Raw genomic sequence first — 19,030 nt, 5'->3', positions numbered from 1 at the left:
CACAATTACAATAGGGTCCTCGTAGGACGTTGCCTACTCGGGCCCTAAATAATAATAATAATAATAATAAACAGCGCAATTACAATAGGGTCCTCGTAGGACGTTGCCTACTTGGGCCGTAATAATAAATAATAATAATAATAATAAACAGCGCAATTACAATAGGGTCCTCGTAGGACGTTGCCTACTCGGGCCCTAAAAATAATAAGCAGAAGAACAAAATAATAGAAAAAGCTGGATAAGATAAGAGATAAGACTTTATTGATCTCACAGTGGAGAAATTCACATATTACGTCAGCTCTTAACACACACAAGATGGGTGCAAGTAGAGGAAAATGTGCATCAAACAGCGTGTGCAAGGATAAGCAATAATCATACTTGTATCAATACAATAAAATAAGAAAATGAGGTACAAATAGAATTTTATATATATATATATATATATATATATATATATATATATATATATATATATATATATATATATATATATATATATATATATATATATATATATATATATATATATATATATATACACTCATACATATGCATATATAAACATGATTGGAATTGGAAGAAAATAGGAGCATCTTATTTACAATATGTGAAGTGGAATTTAGATGTGATAAGGTGACATGAGTGCAGGGATTTGTAAACAAGTTGTTATTGCACATGATTTGTGGACTTATTAATAATGCACGTGATTTGTGGACATATTATTGCATGTGGTTATTTCACAGTCTTATTGTACAGTCTGACAGCAGCAGGGAGGAACGACCTGCGGTATCATTCCTTCTTGCACTGAGGGTGCCTCAGTCTGTCACTGAACGAGCTGCTCAGCTCCACTACAGTCCAGTGCAGAGGGTGAGAGGAGTTATCCATGATGGATTTGAACTTGGCTAACACCCTCCTGGGGGAGGATGTATTTTCACCAAAATTGGTGGGGATATTGCTTGGGTTTGTGTCTTAAAAACAGCAGAACTCTCACTAAACAAAATTTTGCAAATACCGTATTTGCATTAACACGTCAAGTCTGGGAGCATGCTCTGGTGCCATGCTTCACCGCATGCATGACACCAGAGAACCGCCTTGGGTCCTGGATGGCAAAAAAGCCAAGCAGATAAATCCATCCCAACAATCCTAAAATTACCATCTATCTGCCACAGCTAGGTGAAATGTGGGCATCCCCACTGTATAATAAGATCATTCAGAGGCCCTTCAGAAGATTTTCTTGATTATTTCTTCATCCTGGGGTAATATTTTCCTCCTCTGTGATCTTGCAGGGAGTACGAGCTGTCCTACCTGTCACTGAGAGCCTGTATTGGGTTGTGGACATCTTTTCTCTGTATTGTTCTCGTGGCCACCGACGCCAGTTCGCTTGTTTGTTACATCACACGTTTTACAGAAGAAGCATTCGCCACCCTCATCTGCATCATCTTCATCTATGAGGCCTTGGAGAAAATTTCTCATATGAGAGAATACTACCCATTTAACAAAAACAACAACCTCGATAAACTCACCCTGTACACGTAAGTAAACCTGTGCTCTCTAATAATATGTAAAACCATGAAAATACCCTGGGAGGTTATTCACCATTTCTTCAATTTTTCATACAAATATTGTGACTGTAGAACCTATTCTGGAGGTTTTCCACTACTGAGTGAAAATTAGGTGACTGTGAAAATGAACAATTACTTTCATTTATTATTCTCAGAATGCAGATTATGCAATGACAATCAGAAGTCTTTCCCGAGCAGTTAGCTAATGTTAACATTAAATAATGTTAGGCACTGGGAATTTTAGCTTGAGTGAGTTAATGTTAGTTAGCAAATACTGTAAATTAAACTAAAAATTAGAAACTAGCTAACATTAGCATTGATGCATAAACACTTCACACAATCTAAGTGTATTACAGTGCGTGCGGAAAGTGTTCACAGTGCTTCACTTTTTCCACATTTTCTTAGGTTTATTCCAAAATCGAGTACATTCACCTTTTTTCTCTCAAAATTCTACTCACAACACCCCATAATGACAACATGAAGTTTTTTTTCAAAATTATCAAAAAAAAAAAAAAATCCCAACAATAAAGAATCACATTTACATAAATATTCACACCCTTTGCTCAATACTTTGTTGATGCATCTTTGGCAGCAATTACAGCCTCAAGTCTTCTTGAATATGATGCCACAAGCTTGGTGCACCCATCCTTGGGCAGTTTTGCTCATTCCTCTTTGCAGCACCTCTCAAGCTCCATCATGTTGGATGGGGAGTGTCGGTGCACAGCCATTTTCAGATGTCTCCAGAGATGTTTAATCAGATTCAGGTCTGGGCTCTGGTTGGGCCACTCAAGGCCACTCCTTTGATATCTTGGCTGTGTGCTTGGTCATTGTCCTGCTGAAAGATGAACTGTTACCCCAGTCTGAGATGAAGAGCGCTCTGGAGCAGGTTTTTCATCCGGGATGTCTCTGTACATTGCTGCATTCATCTTTCCCTCAATCCTGACTCATCTACCAGTTCCTGCCACTGAACAGCATCCCCACAACTATCACCACCATGCTTCACTGTAGGGGTGGTGCCTGATTTCCTCCAAACATGACACCTGGCTTTCACAGCAAAGAGTTCAAGCTTTGTCTCATCAGACCAGAGAATTTTGTTTCTCATGGTCTGAGAGTCCTTCAGGTGGCTTTTGGCAAAGTCCAGGTGGGCTGCCATGTGCCTTTTACTAAGGAGTGGTTTCCATCTGGCCACTCTACCATACAGGCCTTATTGGTGGATTGCCCTTCTCCTTCGATCACTTAGTTTAGACGGGTGGCCAGCTCTAGGAAGAGTCCTGGTGGATCCGTACTTCTTCCATTTGTGGATGATGGAGGCCACTGTGCTCATTGGGACCTTCAAAGCAGCAGAAATGTTTCTGTACCCTTCCCCAGTTTTGTGCTTTAAGACAGTTCCACCAAGATTGCTTTCTTCCACCTATGTAATATAACGAAGAGTCATCTCATTCTGTTCTGCTGATGCAGAGACTCTGATCCATGCATTTGTCTTTTCTAGACTGGACTACTGCAATGTTCCATTCTCTGGTTGACCGCAGTCCAGTATTAGGGGTCTCCAATTGGATCAAAATACTGCTACGAGAATTTTGATTAGAAGCAGAAAGTTTGACCATATTACATCAATTCTGGCCTCCCTTCATTATCTTCCTGTCTCTGGGAGGTCTAATTATAAGGTGCTATTACTATTTTATAAAATTTTTCATGGATTAGCGCCTACCTAATTAGCTGACCTAATTACACCTATGTACTGGCCCATGCTCTGCATTCTCAGGGCGCAGTTCTGCTTTGCGTCCCTAAGGTTAAAAAAGTCAGCAGGCTACAGAGCCTTCTCTTATCGCACGCCTGCCTTGTGGACTGATCTCCCTGCAGAGATAAAAATGGTCAGATTCTATAGAGACATTCAAGTCCAGATTAAAGACGCATCTGTTCTCCCTCTTGTATGACTAGCATGCCAATGTAGTATGGAACTATCCTTCTTTTTCTTTTAATTCATATTATTAGCAACGGAACAGGTCTCTGCCTCACTACATCTAAATTCTGGGACTGTTAATGAGGCACAGGGCTAGCTACCAGCGACCACATTAGCAATCTCTTTGCTTCCCTATTGATTTACTGTTGGTGAATTAATGCCTTAGGTGCAGTTATTTCTGGCCGATTAATTCTGTTTTTTCTCTCTGTCCGAGGCACTGACAACACCAATGACGGATCCTGGCCCTGCAACCCAGGGTGCCAGACTGACCTTGCCATGTCTGTTGCACCACTCCGGTCAGTGGTGCCATGTCTGTTGCACCGTTGACTGGAGGTTGTACTCTGCAGCCAACCGGTGCTGGACATGGACACCTATGTATTACAGACCCAAATGGACTCTAGTTTCAATTAAGGACTCTGTTTGTGTTGCTCTTCTATTTTTGTCTGTTTGTAAATAAATTCTTGTCAAATCTGTAAAAACCTTGTAATTGTTAGAATGGCCTAAGCAGTGGGTCACCCTTCAGGGTCTGGTCTGCTTGAGGCTTCTTCCTCATTATCACCAGAAGGAGTTTTTCCTTAAGACAGTCGCCTGTGTGTTTGTTCAGGGGGGTTGGTAAGGTTAGACCTTACTCATGTGAAGCATCTTGAGACAGCTGTGTTGTGATTTGGTGCTATACAAATAAAATAAATTGAATTAAATGGAATTGTTGTTTTTACCTGTTTTCAGACCCCCCCCAGTACCCTTCATAATTCAAACCATTGCCACTGTTCTTCTACAGGTGTTCGTGTATTGAGCCTTCTGACCCTAATAATGCTACACTGACATACTGGCAGATGAACAACATCACAGCATCAGAGGTGTACTGGGAGGCACTGGAGGTCAAGGTAACAGGGATGCTGACTTGCCCTGGGGTGCACCACTGTTGACATTTAAATATTTATACAGCAGCAGGAGTTGTGCATCTTCCTCAAAAGCAGACAGATTTAAGTTGTTCCACCCTAAAGTGGCATTCTCTACCAGATGGAGAAACCTGAATGGACGAGATTAAGGCCATACAGGATGGATTATTTCAGATTAGTCATGCCAAATCATGATAAAAGCACAATTTTTTGCGGGCACTGATGCTGTAAAGATAATCCTTCTGGTGAGTAAGGTGGATTTAACTTGTTGTTGCAGGACTGTATTCAGAATCGAGGAGAGTTTGTGGGCAGTGCCTGTGGCCCTCAGGGGCCATATGTTCCTGATGTTTTCTTCTGGTGTGTGCTTCTCTTCTTTTCCACTGTCTTCATATCTGCGTTCCTCAAGGAGTTCAAGTTCAGCAGTTACTTTCCCACAAAGGTAATGTGTGTCATACAGCCTCATTACAGTCAGATTGGACACGAGGTATTTTTGGCCAACATGGCTTGTTTAGAACGGTGCTGAGGTGCCCTCTGGTGTTCAGTAGGGAGTACTGCATGACTGATGGTTGGGAAAATCTGAGGACGCAAGTAATGTTAACTGCAACGTTTTTGTTTTGAGTTTACATCAAATAGTTAGGAAGAAACCAAGTTATTCAATGTAATTTTCATTTATTATTATTGTGACAAAGTTTTCCCTCTTTCTTAGGTGAGAACCATCATCAGTGACTTTGCAGTTTTCATCACTATCCTAACCATGGTTTTGGTTGACTACACTTTAGGGATCCCCTCCCCTAAACTAAAAGTTCCAAGTGTATTTAAGGTAAATTAAACCTGATTGTAAGGTAATATTATGAACAATGCACACCTAAGTCAGTACAACTAACTTGAATTACTGCTGACCAGCCTACCAGAGATGATCGTGGTTGGTTTATCAACCCATTGGGACCCAATCCCTTGTGGACGGTAGCCATAACGGTGGTCCCAGCTCTTCTTTGTACGATCCTCATCTTCATGGACCAGCAGATCACAGCTGTCATCATCAACAGGAAGGAACACAAACTTAAGGTACTTTCCAGACACCTGATTAGAACCAACAAGCTGTGTTTTAATGATGTTTAGCATGTTGGAGATAAATCTTTTTGATTTCATGTCAATTTTGTTCCCATCTTTTAGTGGAATTATTGTTAAATGTATCAAATTGATTTCATACAAGTGTACCTTTGAATGATGTTTCCCCATTCAGAAAGGTTGTGGCTACCACCTGGATTTGTTTATGGTGGGGGTTATGCTTGGCATCTGCTCTTTGATGGGCCTGCCCTGGTTCGTGGCAGCTACCGTCCTCTCCATCACCCACGTCAACAGCCTGAAGCTTGAGTCAGAGTGTTCAGCTCCTGGAGAGCAGCCAAAGTTCCTTGGTATCAGAGAGCAGCGATTTACAGGCCTAATGATCTTCACCCTCATGGGCTGCTCTGTTTTCATGACATCTGTGCTGAAGGTCAGATATAGTCTCAAATTTTAGGGTTGTCTAATTCCACTCTTTTTCCACTTACATACCTCCAAAAACACAAGAGTATCACCTGCAGTAACAAGAGAACCTGGTCCTTGGGAGAACTTGGCCCAGGCTAAGAACTTCGCCCAGTTTAGGTTTAGTGGTAGTGGTAGGTTTAGAGGTAGGGGTAAGAGCACGGTTAGGGTCAGCGCAGTGCCCAGTTCACGTCGGAGGCTGAGTTTGCATCAGGCCGACTTCTCCTGTATCCTCATTTGCATGGTGAAAGAAATAATTATAGCGCAGGTCACAACCCACCGTGCATTTTCTTTCGCCGTATGTTTTCTGCGGATGCCACGGCCACTACGTTTTTGTGAAAACGTACGGAGGCAGTAGCAAGAGGAGGGAGAGAGTACGTTCAACGCACGTCTCTAGGAGTGTAACGATAAAGAGAGTTGACAATAAAGCAGTGTGTGTGTGGGGTTGCTTTTCTTTTTTATGAGCAGGACCGGAGCGGCAGGTGTTTTTCGGCGTTGGCAATGCATGAGCATGTCCAGCCTGCAGCGATCAGTTGTACGAGTGTTTACTTGCCTCGAAAAGTTACAGCTAGTTATCAGACTGAAGCTGTGGAGTGTCTGTGTTGCTGAAGTTTGGAAATAAAGTCCAAGTTCAAGTGAGAAGCTGCGTCGTGCATGCAAGTCTGTCAGCCTCCATAGTATGTGGTGAGTGCCGTAATCCGTACTGCCTACGTACGGATTTGGTTAATTCAGTAGTAATTGAATGAAAATGTGCTGCTTTGAATCCGTACTGAGGCAGTACTCACAACGTGTGTCATCTGTACTGCTGGTGAATCCGCAGCCTGACCGCAGTGAAAGTTCTGCATGCACTAAAACCTCTACGGCGTGTCTGCGTGCTCCTAAATTCATACTGAGGCAGTACTTACGACGTACGGATCTCCAAATTTAGCCCACGTTTTTGCAAGTAGACTGTACGCACGTGCAAGTACGGCGGGTTGTGACCACGGCTTATCTGACACAACGCCTTAACAGTGGCTTAGCACAGTGGCACAAGCAGTTAGCACACTTGCCTAATAACATATACTGTATTTTAAGGCCTCTTGTACATCAAGCATTAAAAAAACATTCCAAATATATATCTATACTGGATTTTCTATGGGGAAAATGCTGTGTCAACCCTTGATAAATTAGTAGGCTACTTGTCTTAACAGCAGGGTGAAATGATAGTCTGTTGCCCAGATTGTGATTTTAGACAATGTTTACTCAATGAATACATAATATCCAAAGACTATTTGCTCAAAAGCAAACTTGTTGAGTTTGTACTCAAGCTAGCCACATGCTAATGTTTTGTAAAGCGAGGTGTGTTAGCTTGTTGTCGCAACTGAGCTTTCCAAACTAGATCAGTAATTAGTGACAGAAAACGTGTTTGTGGTATCTGTCCTTGTCTATTATAAAGTGTTTTTCAGTTGAGTGTGAACTACGACAGGCTAGAAATTTCATAATATTTCCTTCTTGCGTAATGTGCAGTTGACCATGTAGCATAGCACTGTGATTATGGAGCTATCCTTGTGCAAAAATAGTGACCACAACAGCAAGGTTACAATACATTTTTTTTTTAAATATCATTGGGCAGAAGATGAGCTAAGACAAGGTTTTCAAGTTGGTTTATGATTTACTCACATGCTAGCTAGCAAAGGTAGCTGTCTTGGTAGCTATCCTTGTATCTGCTATTTTAGTAACTTTGGGACAAATATCCATCTAATTTTGGAACAGATAGGAAGATTGGTAGGGCATGATTTTGTATTTAATATATTATGTGACACAGTTTAAACAGTAGCCATTTCCTTCTGCAAAACGATTTCTTAAAACCAGTGGGTCATTGGAAAGTTTGGTTAAGTTAAATTGCATTTGAAGGCACAGTGCAACTTTTTCAATGTAAAAGTCTTGTGCTGCTTTTTATTTATTTTTTTTATATAAATTCATTATTTACTGGGGTTGTACTGCAGCAAGTTAGTTTTATTCTGAACTTTTGCTGAACATGTAGTAATTTGTTCCTTCTGCCAATGTGTACATAAAGCACTACATTCAATGGCATAACCTAATCCTCATTGTGGAAAGTTCAGGAAATGAGGGATCAAGGATTTAATTCAGACATTTCTCAATATTTTATTCTGGATTGTAGTTGGATATTATTGCTGCTTTTCTTTCAACTAATATGTAGCTGCTATTACAGAATAATATATATATTTTTATTGTCCTTCAGTTTATTCCTATGCCTGTGTTATACGGAGTGTTCCTTTATATGGGAGCGTCTTCTCTCAGAGGCATACAGGTAAATTTTCATTGACCTTTTATAAAATCAGCATGACTTTAATGGCACATGTTTAGTATTACTCCATTAAAGTTCCTTCTGAACTAGCCCAATGGATTATATTCTATTTTATTCTTTTTTAAAAGAAGCTAATTTAAGAAGTGTTATTTTTTATTCCTTCCAGTTCTTTGACCGTCTGAGACTTTTTGGTATGCCAGCCAAACACCAACCAGATTTTATCTATCTACGCCACGTACCTCTGAGGAGGATTCACCTCTTCACTATCATCCAGCTCAGCTGTTTGATCCTGTTGTGGGTCATCAAGACCTCCAAGGCAGCTGTTGTCTTTCCCATGTTGGTATGTAATCAGCCCTGTTATTCAATTTGCATTATCAGGCAACTTTCAACATATTTGGTTGCAGGCATCCAAAGTAGTTCCATAAGGTGTTGGTGGATGTCAGGGCCGGCCTTGGTGGATGTGGTAGCAAGTACGAGGGCTGTCCATAACGTATAGGTCCTTTTTATTTTTTTCAAAAACTATATGGATTTCATTCATATGTTTTTACGTCAGACATGCTTGAACCCTCGTGCGCATGCGTGAGTTTTTCCACGTCTGTCGGTGACGTCATTCGCCTGTGAGCACTCCTTGTGGGAGGAGTCGTCCAGCCCCTCGTCGGAATTCCGTTGTCTGAGAAGTTGCTGAGAGACTGGCGCTTTGTTTGATCAAAATTTTTTCTAAACCTGTGAGACACATCGAAGTGGACACGGTTCGAAAAATTAAGCTGGTTTTCTGTGAAAATTTTAACGGCTGATGAGAGATTTTGAGGTGATACTGTCGCTTTAAGGACTTCCCACGGAGCGAGACGTCGTGCAGCGGTCCCAGGCGCCGTCGTCAGCCTGTTTCAAGCTGAAAACCTCCACATTTCAGGCTCTATTGATCCAGGACGTCGTGAGAGAACAGAGAAGTTTCAGAAGAAGTCGGTTTCAGCATTTTATCCGGATATTCCACTGTTAAAGGAGATTTTTTTAATGAAAGACGTGCGGGCGGATTGCGGGGTCGGCTTGCAGCCGCCGCGATGCTCCGCCACAGGAAAAACACCTCCGTTGGAAGCCTTAAGGACAAGTTGGAACATGTCCAGCTGTTAAACAGTTTCTCATATACTCACTCCACTGAAAGCCATCAAAAGCCGCCTGGATTTTACAAATGGTTATCAACACGGAGGTGTTTTTCCTGTGCCGCCGCACCGCGCCGGCTGCGTCCCGAAGCGCGGACCCATCCGCACGTCTTTCATTAAAAAAAATCTCCTTTAACAGTGGAATATCCGGATAAAATGCTGAAACCGACTTCTTCCATTCATTATTTTCTACACCCGCTTACTCCAATTAAGGGTCATGCGGTGCTGGAGCTTATCCCAGCAGTCATAGGGCATGAGACAGGTTACACCCTGGGCAAGACGGCAGTCTGTCGCGGGGCATACGCCATACCATTAGTTACACAAAAGAATGGAAATTAATTTCTTCATTTAGCCCTGGGTGTACTGCAGCTTGAAAGATGGACATAAGATGTTTCTCTCTGTAATAATAACTTCAGTCTATCACCACCTCAGATATTCTTATTGATGGTTTCCAGACCTTCAACCATGAGACCTTCTGGATTACTATATTATCCACACTATGAAAGTGTTTTGCCATGGGATAATTAAAATGAGCTTTTCTACTGGCATTCTTGTTCATTCAGAAACTGTCTTTAAGCCATCTCTTAGGGCCCCTTCACACACAGTGCGAATTTGGTCGATTTGTGCATAAAGTACGCATGAAGCAGAAATTGTGTGCAAAATGTGTAAAATCGTAGCTGCCTTGTACACCTATTGCTACAACTATTTGTGCACACCAGCGGCTGAAAGACACAGTCTGTGCTGTGCAAACTCATCAAACCCTCTCGCAGCAGGTGTCGGCCAAATTCCAGGTGACACACACGAACATCTAACACTGCTCGCATGGCACTTAGAAAATGTGTGGCCATTCGCACTATTTACACTACAACAGTCAGCAGACAATCATTGTCGTGCTGGCAGTATAATTTGTCTAGGTGCCCCACGAGTGTGGGTTTGGTGTATGCGTTGAACTGACAGGAGGTATGGCTGCTGACAGAAGTGGCTGTGGAGATCTGTGGATCTGGACAACACTTACTGTGTTTGGACAGACATGGACTAACAACTGCTCACTGTGATGCACGTGTGTCTGCTTGCTGTCATCATGTGGACATAAATAAAAATATATCACTGTGGCGACGGGCACGCATGCGCACGCTGCAGCCCATTGATAGGCTGCCCCCAGGTTGAAACGGACCGTCAGATCATAACACGCGACGGGCGATCTGAATGTCACATCACCCACATGGGCTCTGTTTCACATGACGTGGTGTCTGTCCTGTGGTGCGCCATCCATGTCTTTCCTGATCCTTTCATAGGCCAGTGATGGTAGCTCAGTGGTAAAGTTCCTGATTGGCAACCAGAGATTTTGGAAAGCGCAGGTTCGAATCCCATGTGTGACATGTATTTTTTATTTTATTTTCACGGCACCTGCACAATGTGGTGACACATCGCACTGCTGCTCACACTGTGTTCCCGCGTGCACGAACCGTTGCACCGGCATCGTGCACGCCTGCCTGTCGGCACAATGTTTCGTGGTGTTGCACTAATACAAGCTCTACTGCCATGAGTCACCCTGACTTGTACATATTCGCACTATGTGTGAAGAGGCCCTTAGTTCAGCCTATACAAAAGCAGCCACATGTATATACATATATTACAAATGGGGTATTGCAATTAATGAACACTTTAATGTTATACACCCCGTGCTTCTTAAAAACACTAAATTGTCTGTATTCTTTTATGTTGGCACAGTGATTGCAAAAAACACAGTTGTAAACTAACTGTTGGTGAAGTCAATAAGTTTTTTTTATGCAGAGAGCTGGTTAGGTACAAAAATATCACATAATGTGTGGGCCCTCTTGAAGCAAATTTTGGAAGGGGCAGGAAACATTTCTCTCAGAATAGGGTCAATTTTAATGAGATTCCAATTTTATTGTCCTTTTTATAGGACAATACTTGGCCCAGTATGAAATATCAAGTAATATGTGGGCAGAAAACAGCTAAGAATAGAGTCAATTTGAATGAGATTCCATTTCAAATGTATTGTCCTTTTTATGGGATTTGTTAAAGAACTATAATTTGTGTCAAAATAAACATCTTGTCTTGAGGCTTTCCTATAAGCATTTTTGGTTTGTCTGACAAACTCACGATTTGTATCACAATTACATCTAAGGTACTGGAACTGGCCAAAGTATTTCTCTCTGTTGCTTTGGCATGAAGCTGGACTCTCTGGTGACGGTGGCAGAGAAGAGAACACTGGACAAACTGCTGGACATTATGGACGATGCCAGCCACCCTCTGCACACTGTCATCAGCAACCAGAGGAGCCTCTTCAGCCACAGACTGCTCCTTCCCAAGTGCAGGACCAACAGACTGAAAAACTCCTTTGTCCCTCAGACCATTGGACTGTACAACTCCTCACTCAGGGGGAGGAGCAGTAACAGGAAGACAGGGAACGGGAAGAGAGGAACAGTAGTAGCCAGTAAACCAGTATGTCTGGTATTTGCATTGTGTATTTTTATTGTTTTCCTTTTTTACTTTCACTTTTGATACTCTGTGTGCTGCTATACAATGCTGCTAGAACCTCGGTTTCCCTGAGGGAGTCTTCCCAAGGGATCAGTAAAGTTCTATCTAATCTAATCTATCTTTCTGATATACAGTGGTGCAGAGCCGGCCATCTGTACCCCTAGATTAAGGGTAATGTGGCACACTTCAACTCAGAGGAGTCACTTATCCAAGTTTAGATGGTGTTCAAGATTTCTGTGCTTGAAGTTGAATGTTCAAATGAAATCTCGATCTTCTTGAGAAAGAGAAATGTTGTTAGCAGTTATATGTCCCGTGCACATCATTGCAGCTTGATCGTGACGGGGAATGACGGGTCATTTGTGCAGGTGTTGGCTCTGGTGTTTATCAGGAAGCTTATGGAGCATATCTTCACCACCAGAGAGTTGAGCTGGCTGGATGACCTCATGCCAGAGAACAAAAAGAAGAAGCTTGAAGATTCTGCTGATGAGGTGCTGATCCCTTGTGCATCACACACACACACAAAAAAATGTTGTTTACTTGCTTTTAAACTGTATCTTCAACCTTCAGGATGAGGAACAGAGCATGTTAGCAGAAGATGAGGGAGCAGAGCAAGTGCCCTTAGAAGGGTACAGGTAAGATACTGTATGTTATGGACCTTCACATTAATGTCAACTAGTGGATGTTCTCATAGTTTCTAGTAATTTATTTGCCTGGTGTTGTTGCAGAGGTGTACCCATCATAAACATCACAGATGAAATGTCAAAAGGCACTTTTGGAAATACTTGGAATGCCTAAGACACTTTAGAAAGGAGCAGAACATAAATACAGTAAGTATTTCCCTTTCTGGAGCATCTATTCCTTCATGGCTTATAGGAACTTGTGATGACACAGAACAACAAATACACTGAAACTTAAACATATCTGTCTTTCAGATCAACTATCATCACCTACATTCACAACTTTCCTCACATTGTTCCTGGAAGGTTCTCGGAGAAGTTTAGTTTTCCTGATTTATCTCCATCGAAGCTCACGTCCAGACTTCAGAAGCACTCTGTCCTATCCCCTGACAACTTTCTGGGCCTGATGACATAACACACCAATGGAGTATAGTCACTACATACCTTCCTTCTTCTTATATCATTAAGTATTGATGTACATTTACAACTAAGCTTTTCTAATTGATCTGCGGTAGTTTAAAAGACACTTTATAATTGTGTCCAGATTTTGTGCAGGCGTTAATTAGGAGCTTTGGATCATTTTGTTTATTTCGATAAAGAAACCCAAACAGGCAAAGTCTGCTAATTAGACTATTATGTAATCTTAATCCAGTGACATGCACTTTATATTTATTTCTATTTTATTTGACAGTGTTATTTTGGAGAAGCATTATGAGAGGGAAAAATGGGGCAGAAAAGTTACATTACAAATTTTTTGTGCAACATAAAGAAGATGCAAAGCACTTTATGGTTATACAAGTGTTTTTAAATAGCTCATTTTAAACGCTCTCCATCTATTTTTTTTAAACCATTGAGCTGATTTATTTGATATGAACAAACCTACATGTTCACAGTAATACAGGATAATAAATCTGCCCCTTCCCTGTTTGTATTTGTTTCATTTACTGTGTTAAGCATTTAGAAAAAGTTAAGCAATAGTTTAATTTTGTGTTTTGCATAGTCCAAAAGAGTGAATCAGTCTGAGTTGTGAACATGGTTTTTTTTGGGGGGGGGGTGTGGAGTGAGTCATTTTGTGAAACACCTGATTTACCGTTTTCAGCATTTCAAAACAGTAAATCTTTGTCTGAAGAATTTGATCATTTAGTGTTTTGAACGTTTTGAACAGTTAATTATTTAAAGCAGTTATCTCACTTATTGTTTCACCTGTTTTTAATTTATTTGGTGAATCAACTTGTTTGGTAAGTTTCAAAAACTGTTGTTAAATAAGGTGAGAATCCTGCATAATCAGCATAAATGTTGTGACATATAAAGTTTTCCACAGTGTTGGCGTGTATTATCAAGAAAAATCAGATGACACATTGTCTGGGACCATCAGCAGAGTTGTGTCTTTTGTCATTTGTTCCTTTTTTGTGTTTCAGTTACATCTAGTAAAATAATGTACACGTCAGGAATATTGTGTTTCCTCATTAACCAGTGAATTCTGTATGGTACTCTTGTATTTTATTTATTTTCATGTGTTACATTAGCTTGATTTTATTGGTAAAGGTTAATCATTGCTATCATTACTTTGTCAAGTGTGAAAATACCATACAATCCATATCTACTTATTATATGTATTAAAAGTCTACATATAATATCATCATCATCACTGCCCCTCAACGTGAGCATGGCGGTCCAGAAGAAATTCATCCAGGCATTGAACTAGGATGCTGCCAGCTGTTTCAGTGCTTCAGCAGGTTTCCATCTTCACAAACTGTTCTCCTCCAAACCAATCTATCTGCTGGGGCTGTAGTCCAGTCAGTAATCTTGCAGTCTTTAAAAGTTCTTTTAAGGACATCCTTGTATCTCTTCTTAGGAGCGCCAACACAATGTGATCCAGTAGAAAGTTGACTGAAGAGAAGCTGTTTTTCATATGTGAGTTGTAACAGATTGCTGGCCAGTGTTGTTTGAAGTTTTTGTTGAACAATTGGGTTTTGTGGGAAGGCAACATCAACCTTCTTCACTTTGTCTTGAAATCTTACTTTCTTTCGGGGCTTGATCACGATTCCGCACTTCACTATACCATGATCACTTAGGAAGCTATCAGAGCTGATGATGACACAAGCTTTTTAAATTTCCTTACGGTCTCTAGACTTGGTGATTATAAAATCACGTTGATGCCAGTGCTTTGATCTAGGGTGTTGCCACGTTCCTTTATATCTGTTCTTCATCTGAAACTGTGTGTTGGTAATGAGGAGATTGTGCTTGGTGCACTTGGTAAGTAGAAGTTGGCCATTCTGATTGATTTTTACAATTCCATTATGTCCAATTGGTGTCAAAATCTCATGATCGGATCCAACACAGGCATTAAAGTCACAGAGGATCAATTGGCGATCTTTGTTGGGTCTATTGGTAATCGCTTGATCTAGAGCAGCATAAAAGGTTTCCTTCACAGTGTTGTTTGCATCCAAAGTAGGAGCATACGTACAAACTATGGTAATGTAATCATCGTTTTGGAGCGCAAGTCTGGTAGTCATGAGGTGCTCACTCAGACCAGTTGGTAGCCCTTTAAGATCTTTAAGGAAGGATGTCTTGATGGCTTGTCCTACACCATGGATGCGTTTATCATCCTGAGGTGGACCTTTCCAGAAGAAAGTGTAACCAGATCCTATCTCACCGATCTTCCCCTCCTCAGGTAGCCTAGTTTCTTGCAGTGTTGCAACATCAATATCCAGTCTCTTCAATTTGTGTCCAGCCAAAGCTGTGCATCGTTCAGGGCGATTGTCCGAGCCCATCAAGGTATGGACGTTCCAGGACAGGAGGCAAACTTCATGAGTTGAGTACAGTTTGGATGAGGTGGACAAGATTTTCCCAGTCTTTGCAGATTTTTTGCCGCTGCCAAGTGGGGTGGCGCATCGGTGTTAACCCGGTACGCAGTAGCATTATCCAAGAAAGAATGTCTGAACATTTCATAGGACTGTGTGTGCATGGTTTTACGGACTTGGGTGCACAAACCAAGGCCACTTGGCTACTCCAGAACCTTGATTCCAACATAATTTGAGACGATGTTGATGCTGGAGAGTTGCAAAGTGGTAGATGGCCGTTGGCTCAATAAGAACTCATCTGCCCTTTGCAAATATTGTTTTTAGTTCTGCTGGGTGTCTACCCACCCAAAACCACACTGCTTGTAAAACAAACAGGTGAGTTGAGCCAGTTTAGTCGATGGCCACCCGACCATGTAGTAGTACTGGATTATATGTTTACTGGTAGTAGTCAAAATTGACTGACCCGACTGAAACATATAGTAGTAGTTATAGTATATAGTATATCCCCTTGCAATATCACTAAATGTCAAATTATTTCATCATTACAAATACAGTATTTAACCCTTAAGAAAAAATTAAACAGTACACTATATTGAAAATACAGGCCTTAAAAAAACAACAAAAACAAATCAGCAAAAGTCAGTACAAGTACACATACCCTTTAATATAAAACCTTTTCAGGTTCTAATACATAGAAATAGTAACTTTGTTTAGAGTTGTGGGAATGCCTCAGTAGTGAGGAAGATCGCCTGTTGATCGATTCCCGTATGGGATGGTGGAGACACAGACCCAGTCTTGATGCACACTGTTTCTTACACATGGTTGCTGTGGGAAGCTTCTACTGACCAGGATCTTGCTCTCTCTCCTCTTCTCCTCTGTGTTGTTCATCTGCATTTTTCCAAAGACTTCCATTCCCATGAAGATCATTGCTCGCCAGCTGGCCTGTTCTTTCGTATGTTCTTCCCAGATCTTCCAGTCAATGGAGCAGTTCTTGAAATTGTGCTTCAGATGGTCCTTGTAGCGTTTCTTCTGTCTTCCTCTGGGTCATTTTCCTTCACTCAGCTGGGAATGGAAGATCTGCTTTGTTCTGAGTAGAACGTTGATGGATATAATTGAAAAAACTCAAAAAATTGGCAAGTTTTGTTTCTTGCCTCAACAGCAACAGCTTTGTTTTCTTTTTTGCATCGAGTTTCTACTTTTTACTTTATAATTTTATTTCAGAATGATTTATTTCAGACTATGTCTCAAAATGTTGTTTATGTCAGGATTGAACTCAAAAATACAGACAGGTACCAGACAGGCATAGGGGAAAAAAGTCAGTGGTTTACTTGCCAGGCAATGAGGTTGTCCAGAACTAATGAGCAGCCCAAACAAACAGTGACACAGACAGCAGCAGCACCAGGGAAAGTAAAGAAAATCAACTGGAATAACCCAGCATTTGAGAACAGTACAGTCCATCCATGCATCCATTTTCTATACCTGCTTACTCCAATTAGGGGTTATGGTTGGTGGAGCCTATCACAGGGCCACATATAAACAAACACATTCACACCCGCACGCACACCTACGGACAATTTAAAGTTTACCTAATCTGCATGTCTTTGAATGTGGGAGGAAACCGGAGCACCCGGAGGGAACCCACGCAAAGAGAACAGCACAGTGACAAACTTAAATAGTGACATGTAACAAGAAGGCGAGAGACAGGTGGGGTGATTACAGTGAGACACACCTGTGAAGGAACATCAAGTGACATAGCCACGCCTACAAACACGCACACAAAGTGAAACATCAAACCACAAAGAGCTCTGAGGGTGAGCAGAACCTAAAACACACCATAAGTAATTACCAACCTAAAAGTAAACCACAAAGTAACCAAGGAACAAAGGCTGAAAACTAAAGTGGAACTCAAAAGAAGGTTAAAGTGTGCAAAACAGGAAAACCCCACATCTGACAGACAAGACGTAAGAAATTTGCATGGATTTTTAAAACTAACTCCAACTCCACCATTACTCAGTAAATGACATGAGACCTCAGTAAGACAAAGACAAGTTTAGTAAAGCATTTAGTTAAGTAGTGTAGTGTATTTGATTTATTCTCTACAAGGTCAGTTAAGTTGAACCATCTTAATTAAAAGGTTTTAGTGTGATTAAATGGCCACATTATTAAATCTGAGTTGTTCTAACTTCTTCATTTTACTTCCATTTTTCTAAGAACTGCTCAGTTTGATCAATACACACGAAGTCCATGAAACATGTTCAGTCCTTTTAATATCCTCATATTTTTCAGTAGAATGTAGATGTCAATACGCTGGTTGAGTTGATCATTAAGGGGTTAGTGTGTACATGTAATATTGATCCTACTAACATCATGATGACTGCTTAGTGCTGTGATCCTCAGAGATTTGTTCCACAAACAGATTTGAGATTATTGGAATCAACAGATGGTTTGTTGCACAGGATGACAGCTCGGAGAGGAAGCGCATCCCAAAGCGTGTCAGGTGTTTGGCTCAAGTGGCTGTTTTGTCTCCACTCCAAGGAGAACCACATGGTGTTGAGTGGGTCCCTAATGGGCCCGTGTTGATTGACGTGATTTCCTTTTCATTCCTTGATGTTGTCCTCTGTGTGGAGCATCATGGGGAAAACTGCTTTGTAATGTTGAGCTGACAGGTGACACGCCTCATCCTGTTAAACTCCAGAGTATCTCCCCCCCAAGCAGGACGTAATATGGAACAGATATTTGAAACCAACAAATGGTGCACATTCAAAACATCAACACTGATCAACATTAAAACTGAACACACAGAGCTTCATTTTAACCCTCAAGTGACCAACTAATATGACCAAGTGGGGTTATTTATGACCCCATTTACTTTATGTTGGAATACTTCTATATAACTGATTGTTTTAGGGTTCTTCATATTTATTTCACTCTCTAATATATTTATCCATCATCCTTTTCATCCTCACTCTAGGCATCAAGAATCAGTCTCAATGCCTGTGCAGCTATAAATCTTGCTATTCTAGGTCTGTTAGCCGTGGTTCCCTGAAAACAATAAAACATAATGATTAGAGTTGGCAAATTACAATACCATCTGAAGCCAAAATGTCAAAAATCTCATAGATTTTACCGGTTGGTCATAAGTGAACCTGAAAAAGTTTGGATTATACTTGCCACACACATTTCTAGTAAAAAGGCACATAAAACTTTGAAAAATAATTCAAGGTATTTCAGTAATGAAAATGTATAAGTAAATAAGTAAAATGTGTGACCATGCTTTACCTTTTAAAATAAATATACCATTTTGGTACTACATGATTTTTAATTAAACTGGGTTGTATTTGGTAATTTGAGTTTTATAATTATTTTAGTACTAAATGATCACTGGCAAAGCTCTTTGTGCTGTCACATACTGGGCATAACTCTTATAAATAGATAAAACTTTACAAAAAAAAGGAGAGAATATTGAATAAAATAAGACAATATTAAAAAAATGAAGAGAAACCTGGGAAATATGGTATAATAACATGCAACGCTGGTTTGTGGCTCTCCGATAGACTGGCATCCTGCCCTATGACTGCTGTTATAGCCCCCCCCCGTGACACTTGCTTACAGTAAGCAGGTACAGACAATAAAT

The 19,030-nt window shown here is 40.8% G+C and overlaps 1 protein-coding gene across 1 annotated transcript in view; it reads left to right on the top strand.

Annotated features, from left to right (window-relative positions):
• slc4a10b (solute carrier family 4 member 10b) overlaps window positions 1-12,732 on the top strand; it is a 68,185-nt gene extending 55,453 nt beyond the window's left edge. The window contains exons 14-24 of the mRNA XM_034186488.1: window positions 1,287-1,532; window positions 4,301-4,406; window positions 4,699-4,860; window positions 5,128-5,241; window positions 5,325-5,486; window positions 5,665-5,916; window positions 8,188-8,256; window positions 8,420-8,593; window positions 12,281-12,403; window positions 12,483-12,547; window positions 12,641-12,732. Of these exons, the coding sequence (XP_034042379.1) occupies window positions 1,287-1,532; window positions 4,301-4,406; window positions 4,699-4,860; window positions 5,128-5,241; window positions 5,325-5,486; window positions 5,665-5,916; window positions 8,188-8,256; window positions 8,420-8,593; window positions 12,281-12,403; window positions 12,483-12,547; window positions 12,641-12,710 (1,543 nt within the window). The 3' untranslated portion in view covers window positions 12,711-12,732. The remainder of the gene's footprint in view (window positions 1-1,286; window positions 1,533-4,300; window positions 4,407-4,698; window positions 4,861-5,127; window positions 5,242-5,324; window positions 5,487-5,664; window positions 5,917-8,187; window positions 8,257-8,419; window positions 8,594-12,280; window positions 12,404-12,482; window positions 12,548-12,640) is intronic.
• The last annotated feature ends 6,298 nt before the right edge of the window (window positions 12,733-19,030 follow it).

Source organism: Thalassophryne amazonica, chromosome 14 (assembly GCF_902500255.1).
Source record: "Thalassophryne amazonica chromosome 14, fThaAma1.1, whole genome shotgun sequence".
NCBI lineage: Eukaryota > Metazoa > Chordata > Actinopteri > Batrachoidiformes > Batrachoididae > Thalassophryne > Thalassophryne amazonica.
This window is presented reverse-complemented; position numbering and strand designations above follow the sequence as displayed.